The sequence below is a fragment of the Cupressus sempervirens genome, chromosome 6, assembly GCF_028749045.1.
Source record: "Cupressus sempervirens isolate cs-2001-9-10 chromosome 6, ASM2874904v1, whole genome shotgun sequence".
In the NCBI taxonomy this organism is placed as follows: Eukaryota; Viridiplantae; Streptophyta; class Pinopsida; order Cupressales; family Cupressaceae; genus Cupressus; species Cupressus sempervirens.
The window spans coordinates 205,307,308-205,318,458 of NC_143123.1; the positions used below are offsets into that span (position 1 = coordinate 205,307,308).

The 11,151-nt window shown below is 39.2% G+C and overlaps 1 protein-coding gene across 1 annotated transcript in view; it reads left to right on the forward strand.

Annotated features, from left to right (window-relative positions):
* The window catches only part of MSH4 (MUTS-like protein 4), a 342,254-nt gene extending 331,669 nt beyond the window's left edge, over positions 1-10,585 (forward strand). Inside the window, exons 22-24 of the mRNA XM_089789754.1 lie at positions 9,750-9,864; positions 9,997-10,119; positions 10,257-10,585. Coding sequence (XP_089645880.1) covers positions 9,750-9,864; positions 9,997-10,119; positions 10,257-10,421 — 403 coding nt within the window. The 3' untranslated portion in view covers positions 10,422-10,585. The remainder of the gene's footprint in view (positions 1-9,749; positions 9,865-9,996; positions 10,120-10,256) is intronic.
* The last annotated feature ends 566 nt before the right edge of the window (positions 10,586-11,151 follow it).

Genomic DNA, 11,151 nt, shown 5'->3' on the forward strand with positions numbered 1-11,151 from the left:
AAACAAGGGAGGAATTTCTTAACCTGTGTATGCTGAGGGAAGAGAATCCAAATGGAAGGGAATTAACTCGCACGGTTCAGAGTGTCGAAGGAGCACGAGCGTGGAGTGAACTCTTCGTCCATGATACACCTCCGAAACAAACAACTTCGCTTGAGGAAAACCCTTCTTCACCAAGTAACATAGCTGTTGGAAATAAGATGATTGTCTAAAATAGCGCAGGTGTTCAGAATAGCGCGAGTGTGCAGAACAAGGCGGGTGTACAGAATAGCGCAAGTATGCAAAACAACGCGGGTACACAAGTACCTCCAACTCAAATAGTAATGGCTGGACCAAAGGAAAAATTGCCAAAGTTTGATGGTGATGGAATGGCCGATCCAATCAAACACTGTAAGACATGTGAAACAATTTGGATGGCACATGGCGTAACTGACACCTAGCAACCCTAAGGGGTGTAGCAGTTGATTGGTTTGCCGATGCCAATTCTCAAAAATTAACTACATGGGCAGGAGTTAAAAAGGAGTTCATCACCGAATTTCAATTGTTGCAAGACTACAATGAGATCGTAGCAGAAATATACACCACAAAGCAAGAGAAAAATGAAACAATCCGTGTATATGCCAAAAAACTAAAAGAATTAATAAATAAAATGGAAAGTAAGTTGGCTGATGGGCTGAAAAAGTGATGGTTCATTGAAGGACTATGCCTGGACTATGACACAAAAGGGAGAAGGAAAGTGGAGCAAGTATAGCAGATGGAAGGGAGAAGAAAAGCGGAGCAAGTGCAGCGGACATAATACTGTTAGCCCTCACATTCGGACGGCATCTGGTGGTCGTCGAGATGGGTATATTAGGAACAGTCCTTTCAGACACAATTGTGGATGGAGGTTAAGGGGTAAATGTCCTACTAGAAGATACTTGGCAAAAGTTGGGACAGCCGATGTGTTGGCCACCTACATTCCAATTACTAACAATGGACCAACACGGCATTAAACCTCTCGAAATCCTAATGGCACAACCAGTGACTATTGGAACACAGTCATTCCTACTCGACTTCGCCGTCATCCCACTGAAGAGGAGAGGATATGATGCCATTTTGGGCCGGGGATGGCTTGTACAAGCAAGGGTTAAGCATGACTAGAAGAAGAATACACTATCAATGAAGATACTCTATTAGCACTCTCAAAGCCACACAAAAATCCATGGAACACACCATTTTTTTGATTTTATTCCAATCCCACACTCTTTCTGGCTACTACTTATGTTTTACTACCTATTTATGTTTTTTCCTTCCCTTTGGCATCATGCATTACTCATTCTGAATTGTTTCAATCTATCGTCATTTTTTTTTTTAATAGGAAACCTCCTATCACCCTTCTTTTGTGTCTGTACGGTGGTCTCTCTATGTTATGTTACAACCTCGCTGCCAATGTACAGCTACACAATGGATTGTTTTTGTCATAGCTGTATCGTCTTCCTGCTATCGTATGGCCTCCCCACTCTGACTATTGCTATCTTGCGATATGGTTCTTCTGCTATCGATGTTCGTACGAGTAAGCCGTACGATCTTTCTCTTTCGCCATACAGTCACCCAACCTCCAAGCAATCTGGTCGTACAACTGTATGGTGCTCTTACCTTTTCTGCAATTTTCCCAACCATGGTCATACGATGTGTCCTAAAATATTCCCCTATGCTCCAAGTCCATACAACATACCCTGCATTGGATGCTCGTACGGCGTACCCTCCTTTTTGCTTTCCTTAAGCCATACTCATACGGCTGCCATATGGTGTAATGCTTAGACATGGCTTCCCCTTCATTTGTTTGTCGTACTGCCATACGGTACACCTCTTTGGCCATATGGTACTTCTCATGTCCGTACAGTAGGCATTTACATGGTCGTACAATGGTGGCTCCTTGTCCGTAGGGTGCCTTTAGTCCGTACGGTAGCCTCTTCTGGTCATCCATACGGTTACCTTGTTTGACTTTACAGTGTTGTCTGGCAATGTGTATCCCCCTCTGTAGCCGTACAATTTTGTTCATGTACCATACAGTGATGTTGTACTCCTGTTCGTACGGTATCATACGGTACCTTAGCTGGTTTGTACCATCCTTTCCTAAATCCGCATGGTTGCTTTGTGTAGGTCATACAATACTTCCTTTTCTACTTCCAGAAGGTTGTACGATGGTAGCTCCTTGTCCATACGGAGCTTCCAATCTGAACGGTATTTTTCCCTTGCCTTGTGCTTGCCGTATGGTGCACCTCCAGGTCTCTTCTCCCACCAGTATGTTTTTTGGTTCAATATCATCTCCGAAGTTCATGGTTTGTATTGTGGCCTCTTCATATTTTATCGACTTATCTTCACTAAATGTATGGGCTGGTGTTTCATCCACCTGTGCTTCTCCTTCCTTTAGTTCACTATATTCCTTCAAGAACTCATTTCTTCCTTTTTCTTCTTCAACGCCCAACATGTTACAACTCGAAAAGAATTCGTAATCCTCCATCTGCCAATGAAATAATCCATTCACTGAATCTAGGTCATCCTCATTTGACCCTCCTTCCAGTCTCAATACTCCCTCTTCATTAGGTTCCATTCTCTTCTTCCCCTTGTCATCTTCTCCACCTTCGCCTTCGGAATCCAACAACGCTGCCTCCTCGCCTACCATTTTTGTGTGTAGGTCAATTATGAATCTTCTGCCTCCTATTCTTCTTCTAGTCATGTTTAACCTTTGCTTGTACGAGCCATCCTTGGCCCAGAATGGCATCATATCCTCTCCTCTTCAGCGAGATGACGACGAAATCGAGTAGGAATGGCTGTGTTTCAATAGTCACTGGTTGTGCCATTAGGATTCCCAACGGTTTGATCTCGTGCTGGTCTGCTGTGAGCAACTGGAATGTAGGTGGTTACAACATCAGTTGTCCCAACTTCTTCCAGATATCTTCTGGTAGGACATTGACCCCTGAACCTCCATCCACAATTGTGTCTGAAAGGACTATTCCTAATATACCTATCTCTACGACCGTCGGATGTCATCCGAATGTGAGGGCTAGCAACATTGGATCCACTACACTTGCTTCGCTTTCTTTTTCCCTTTCATGTTCTCCAAGTAGTTTAGCAATTGGGGTTATGTTCGTGAGTGTTGTCCGAAGTTGAGGCATTGCAAGGATCAAATCATTTAACTTGACTAGTATTTCAATTTGTAATATCTGCCTTATGATGTTTTGTTCTGTGCAGTTCCTCATTGAAGTACCGGTAGTGTCCTTCAATTGTGATTTCTCTGCTTGCGTTGCCTTCTCAATTTCTGCCCATGCTTCTTCCAATCTTCTCTTTTCTTTCGTCAGGTCAGGATACATTTTTGCTTGTTTATGGGTGATTGCCAAGACTTCTTCGTCCGCGCCAATGCTGATCAAATTGACTCCTAATTTTGGTTACTTGGCATCTTCATGATTTCCAGGACCGCACCATCTGCATAACAACTTTGGTGTGTTTGCTGATGTATAGTTCTGTGCAAAGTGGCCCCACAAATTGCATGCTCGGCATTGAACCATTGGGTGGCTGTTTGCATCATACTGAATTCAGCTACGGCTCTCATTATTATTGTTAGTATTGTTGTTTTGCCCTTTTCTATTATTTATGTACCCACCTGAAGTGGCACCATCATTGCTTATGTTTTTGTTCCCTCCTGACACAGAAGCCACCTGAGTCAAGAGCACTTGTTGATGCCCTCTTGTTTTCATATTGAAGGGGCATTCTTTTGTGGAATGTCCCATAATCTGACAGATATCACAAAATTGGTTTTTCGGACAAGATCCCTTCGTGTGACCTTCTGTCTTGCATTTTGTGCACCATAGCTCGTTTCCCTTCATCTCTTTCTGCATATTCTTAATTTCCTTCATCATTTTGATCATATCTTTCTGTAGAGCTCAAACCTTCTTACTGTCATCTTCATCACCACTACTATCTCCTTTCGAAAACGAGTCATCTAAGTCGAATGAGCTACTTTTCTTCTTTTTCGTTTTCTATTCACTCTCTAAGTCCATTGCCCGATTGTATGCTTTGGTGTATGATGATGGCGACACAATCTTCATTTTCTTCCTTAACTCCAAGCGTAGTCCTTCAATGATCGCTTTTTCAGCCCATCTGTTGGCTTACTTTCTATTTTATTTATTAATTCTTTTAGTTTTCTGGCATATACACAGACTGTTTCATTTTTTCCTTGCTTTGTGGTGTAGATTTTTGCTACAATCTCATTGTCGTCTCGCAACAATTGAAACTCTATGATAAACTCCTTTTTAACTCCCACCCATATAGTTAATTTTTGGGAATCGGCATCGACAAACCAATCAACTACTACACCCCTTAGGGTTGCTGGAAATTGTTGGACTTGTTCATCTATGTCGGTTACGCCATTCGCCGTCCAAATTGTTTTGCATGTCTTACAGTGTTTGATTGAATAGGCTATTCCATCACCATCAAACTTTGGCAATTTTTTCTTTGGTCCAGCCATTACTATCCGAGTTGGAGGTACTTGTTGTGCCCGCGCTATTTTGCACACCCGCATTGTTTTGAACACCCGCGCTGTTATGAACAGTTGCACTGTTTCAGACAGTCGTCTTATTTCCAACAACCGTGTTACTTGGTGAAAAAGAGTTTTCCTCAAGTGAAGTTGTTCCTTCTGGAAGTATATCACGAACGAAGAGTTCACTCCACGTTCGTGCTCCCTTGGCACTCCGAGCTATGCGAGTTGATTCCCTTCCCTCTAGATTCTCTTCCCTCGATGTATACAGGTTCAAAAATTCCTCCCTTGTTTCTTCCACCAAATTCAACCATTCTCAAGTCTCTTCCAACAATTCCTCTGTGCTTCGGTCTCTATCGGCAATCTGCTGAAACTTTCATCTGCGCTCAGCCTGTTGTTCCAAAATTAAAAAATTTTGAGCGGTGCGTATTTCATCTTTTTCCTTTAGCTTATTCTTATTTTTTTTAGCTGATTCGGCATTAGTCTTCATTCCAAGTTCATGGGGCAACAGTGCCAAATGTTTACTGTATGGGGTAAATAAATTAATGCATACAGACAATAGACAAGAACATGTAACAGAAGTACTCCTTTTATTATTTGCATATATGCCAAAGAGATTACATAGTGCTTACAATGATGATTACAATGATCTCGAATGGTGTACATATACTTTCCTGAAGAACCTTCCGAAGGGGTCCGTCGGCTACATAATAAATAATTATTGACTACATGCTAATCTACTTGTCGGCTACACAATATTTACCAACAACAACGATTCATTATTGATTTACACACACAAATGGTGGATGAAGAAGCCGCATCATCTGATTTTGAAAAAGAAGATGAAGGAAAGCAACAATTGGAACCCAATGAGGAAGGAGTCCTATGGTTGGAAGGTGGATCGACAGACGATGATTTGGATTCGGTGAACGGCCTTTTCCACTAGCAAATGGAGGATTATGAGCTCTTTCTAAGCTGTAATATGTTAAGAGTCAACGAAGGTGAGAAAGAAGAGGGAAATGAATGTCTGAAGGAATACAGAGAAGCAGAAGAAGGAAAGGTGGTTAGGACTTAAGCGGAAGGGAAGAACATACAGTACAAACCTAAGAAAAGGAAATATTCCACTGTACAGTACACAGTGAACAGACTGCACGGAAAGAAAAGGTTACAATGCACCATGAATTTACTAGAAAGGTGCCAGCAGCAAGGAAAACACATCATACAGTCTGCACAGAAAACAAAGAGGAAGGGTCTAATAAAAGCTTCAGCAGTACAAAGTGAAGGTTCTAAAATCAAGAATACAGTTATTGACAGCAAGGAGTGGCAACCAATAGAATTCATGGTACGGAGTTTCAAAAACAAACTAGGCGATATGGAAAACCTAAGGGAGAGATCATGTAACTTAAATAAACTTAATGAGCGACGATTGTAGGCACAATGGGCCATGGAGGTGACACAGAGTAGGCGCAAAGTGTGGCATGATAAACACCTAAAGCTAAACAAGTTTCAACTGGGATAGCTGGTGTTGAAGTATGGCGGACAAAATGAAATCAAACTGAGGAAGTTTAAAGTCAAATGGGTTGGGCCATACCAAATCTGGGAAGTAGGTGATAACGGAGCAATAAAGCTATGGACATTGGACAAGCAGAAAATTCCAGAAACAGTAAACATTTGGCACCGTTGTCGAGGATCGTGATTCTGCCCCCTAGACCCCCAGTCACTGCAATTATGAGTCGTGAGAAGTGTGACCAGTTGATGAGACCTAGAGCCGCTCCAAGCATGGAGTGTCTGTGTATCAGAGGTGGAGAGAACAACAAAGCAAGCCTTTCGAGAGGGGTGATACGCTTTAAGGCACTCGGAGTAGGTGTTGGACGTGAGGCTGTCTTGGTGGATGCATAGAAAGCTCAAGAGGAGCTGATCATCCAGTTGAGGCAGTACAACGACACTTGGCTCAGTGTATCTAGGAGTTGGAAGCAGAGAAAGCGGCACGGGTGAATATTCTGTAATGGTCGTCCAGAGACGACTTTTCTTTTTGGGGGGGATGATGTTGTCGGTAAAGTTATAAAATAGCAGATGGTTAGATTAGCATGTTGTCGGTAATTATTATGTAGCTGACGAATAGAATTAATTATATCCGAATGGGCACAACGATTGAGTCACCCCTTCAAAATGGTATATGTACACCGTCCATAATGGACTTTGGATTATGGTTGTAATCATCATTGGAAGCACTATGTAATCTCTTCGGCATATATGCGAATAATAAAAGGAGTACTATTGCATTACATGTTCTTGTCTATTGTATGTATGCCTGAAACTATTTACCCCATACGGTAAACAAACTTCACTTACGAAGCTTCTCCAACATAACATATCTTTATAACACTTAATACTTGGCTTAGGCATATAATTAATTAAATAAATGGCCCTTTCCAATGATAACTCAACCCGCAACTTAAGTAAAATTATAAAGTTAAGTTATAATTTTATAATAATCCATAATAATAATTTGGCCACCAAAAAAATAATAACTCCCAAAATACTCATCATTTAAATATGCCGTCTAAAATAGGAGTTACACCTATTATTTCTCCATGTGACCAAATGCACTTTCCAAAAATAGAAAGGGTCCATCTCTTTCAACACCTAACTTACCACAAATAGTAAGTACACAAAACTCAGCCCAAACAAGGTCCAATCTAAGCCAAACAAAGAGAAACATGTAACTTACTGAATTGTGGAGAAGATAAGATCCTCCCATGCCAAGCCACTACTTTAGAAGACCCTCTATTCACAATAATTAGGCTACAAGGATCACAATACTAGACTAATCTCTCAAACTCCCATGCTGGCAAAAATGGAGACATTACAATTACAAAGAAAACTGAAATTTTTTAAGAAAGGTTGAAGAAAGTAAATGATCCTTAGAGACAACCCAAATACTAAAAATCTAACTAAAGCTGAAGAATAGAATACTGCTCAAGCCTAATCTAACAGCACCAGCCTCAAGAGTTTTGAAGATAGCTTCATCCTACAACTAGTGATGAAAGTGTCCATGATCCACAGTAGTTCAGCATCAACTAGGTCATGGTCCTCCATTTCTAAATTCTCAGCTTCTATCTCCTTCCTCTTTGTTTGCCCAAAGCTCTGCAATTGTGTTTTGTTATTTTCCTGTCTTGGAGAAAGAAGTAATTTCCAGTAAGAAAATCTTTTCTTTTTAATCATGGAATAACAATTTCACTTCTGTTCAGCTATTTCTTGTACCATCCTCAAAATTCAGTTCTGTCCAATGGTATACTATTTTGTCATCCTCGTGGAACTGATCCACTGGGACAAGGAATTCTCCAGGAGAGATTTGTATAGAGAGCATAGGGGTTGTTTCTTTGTTCAAAACCACAAGAAGTGTAGGTAGAACTTCAAGTTCGTCATTTTAATCTAAAGTTTAGGACTCTCCTGGTTAAAAAAAACACTGTTGTGCCATTTCTTAAGGTTGATGGATAAAAGGCTTGGAGAAATTTTGCATGGCCACCTTCACATACTGTGACCAACCATATTACAACAAAAGCATCTCAATGGTAACTCTTCAAGAATCGGATCCATGTGCCCTACAATGAGTGAATTTTAACAATATGAATGATTGACTTGGAAATATCAATCATCACATAAATTCCTACAAAAATGTTATTTGATTCTTCTTTCTGTGAATCCAATTTCACAAATTCTCCTACATAGTATATCAACCTTTTTTCTCTAGAATTTGTCATTACCAAAGGGAGGATACATGGGGATAACTTTGGAAATGATCATAGTTGCAAGGTAAAAAATGGGGGGCCATAGAGCCATGACCAATCCTAATTTTTTAAAGAACATTGGGTTTGGCTGCAGCACAAAAATGCAATTATTCAATAGCGGAAAATTGCAAAATAACAAAAGAAAGAAAATGGACATCGCTCAAAGATCACAACCAAAGGAACCACCACATTATTTTGACAGTTTTCGACCTTGTCAAAAAATCTTTTGAAGGATGCTTGCCCAAGCACCTAGAAGTAAGAAATTGACTGCCAATGGTGTCTGATATTGCAGTAACACATTAATTTAGAAAGTAGAAGTTGGATTACAACCATCACTTTATCACCCAAAACAATGTAAGGGTTTCAGTAGGCTGTGGAGAGGAACATGAGTGTTCAAGGTTTGAACTGCCATCTACCTTGACATCAACAATATTAATATATTAGGCACTATTAAACTTATGTAAACCAGCAATGGGGAGAGAGAAGAGTTGTCTCTGTTGCAGCCACGGAAAGTGATTTATATACTTTTACATTCCATATAAATTTGAGGACTCGATTCCACTATTTGCAAGCAATTGAGGCACTACATCTGGAACAGAGAAGTTGGGAGGGAGAGAGGAGGCCAAGCTTGAGTCCTCCTACAACTTCCTCAGTTGCCAGAGGTTTGGATTCAGTTGCAGCCCAAGCACCATTTTTTCACTGCTATTCACAAGGTTATTCATCTTCCGCTATCACTCCATTCTATACCTGTGTGTATCGCTGTTTCTCTTGCCCATGCTTCTTCCCCTCATTTAATTGATATGAATACTCTTTGTAAGGCATATGCATGAGATGCAATGTATATGTTAGATATACCTCTTCTAACACGTGCATTTATAAAGACATAAGTTCCAGCCAAAATAGTTAAATATCCTGTACCCTGGGGAAAAACAATCATTTTTGGATAACAGATTCAGTTGAATTGTTTTGTTGAATTGTGACACAAGAAAGGTTCTTAAGTAATATACTAGGATATATTTTCTTAAGTAATTTTGAAATGTAATTATAATGGAACTAGAGAAGATGAGTCTTTGTCAACTCACTCTCAAACCAGAAAGCACAATCACATGATTGACTATAAATCTGTAGAATTGTATTCATCATTAAGTTTAAAAGCAAAACAAGTTTAGGTTGAAGATGAATTCCTTTGTATACAAAAAAAAAAATTGAGAAGCAAAAGAAACACAATATCTCTTATTTTTTTCAAGAACGGAATAATTGGAGGCTTTTTTTATTAAATGTTGATAATCTGTGGTAGTTTTAAGGTAAAGTTTGTGAGAGATGACTAATTGTGGAAATTGGTCATCAAAACATTGAACCAATACATGTGATGCCACAAAAGCATAAATTATCTAAAGACGGCTTTCATAGGAAATTGATCCAAAACTTGATTTTTGGTCATATAGGTATACAATATTTGCAACACACATGGAGCGCCTTGCTGATTTAGCAATTATGTATCCAAATGTTAAAGTCTGTCATTTTCAAGTGGATGTCAAGGCCAATAGAATGGACTTCAAGGTTACATTTCACTTTCTCTTTCTTGCACTTCTCTTCATATGGTTGGTGGATTTTCTAGTTTATTTACAGTTTCAACTTTCAAGTACTAACCTTGAGAAAATCACTGTCTATTTGGAAACCGGAAATTCTTAGTTTTCTCTTAAAGAAGGTCACAGTGATGTCCCTCACTATGGTTTGCTGCTAGCCGGTGTTGCTGGGCTGCCAAATTCAGTTGTTGAAGAAGCTAAACATGTCACACATAAGATAATGGAGGAGGTGATTGAGATTTTTGCCACAGCTGTTTTTGTTATTTATTTTTGTGGGGTGGATTTCATTTGTTTACATTTTAATATATTTTCTGGAGTTTGATTAACCTACAGGTGATTATAATGTGTTCTATATCCATGAAACAGGAAAGAAGTTACCATAAACTCAGTCATACACAATATATTTCACTGCAAAAGGAGTACCATGTTGCACAAAGAGTTCTATGCTTGAAATATGCAAACATGACTGAGGAAGACCTCCGCAGTTCCCTGCAAACTCTGAAGGAAAGTTTAATAGATGGGAGAATATAGTTAGCATAACACAGTGACCTGATAGAAGCTCCTTAACCTTAACTATGACTTTCCTGTTGGATTCACACACTATTTTGCCTTCATTCCATAATACTGCATGTTTTTCTTTGGGTAACTTTTGCATAAAAGTTTTATAATTGATTCAGCATTATCATTTGTTTTTTTATACTACTTGTATGGTAACTTGAATTGCAGTTTATTGGAGAAAATAACTTACTGTTCTATAACTATCAAATCGAGAACTAAAATGAACAAGTTATTAGTTCATCCTCTTATACTCTCGTTTCCATGACTCTTAACAAGTCGTAATTGCATCCATAGAACATCAAACATTTCTCTCTTAGGTTTGGTTAATGGGACCATAGAACAATTAAAACATTTCACTACCATTTGGGAAACTGAGTAGAAAAGTAAATTCATGACTCCCTAGTTTGTAATCGAGGTTTTGGGAAATATAGATCATTTAGTATCTGAGTCACAGTTCCTTTGGTGTTTGCAAGAGTTTTTTGTGTATAATCCTCTCCCCTTTTAGCATTTTCCAGCTGTGTGCAACTTATAAAGAAGCAACCATTGAAAAAGTCTAAACAAAGCATTAGAGATTGGATAAAGATCTTAGAGGTCTTCACTTGCACAAATCTAGGACAACTCAAAGTGAAGTAAAAATACCTTTCACATTTCATATACTATGCATTGTTTGTGAAAACAATAATCATTTTCAGTCAATATGTGA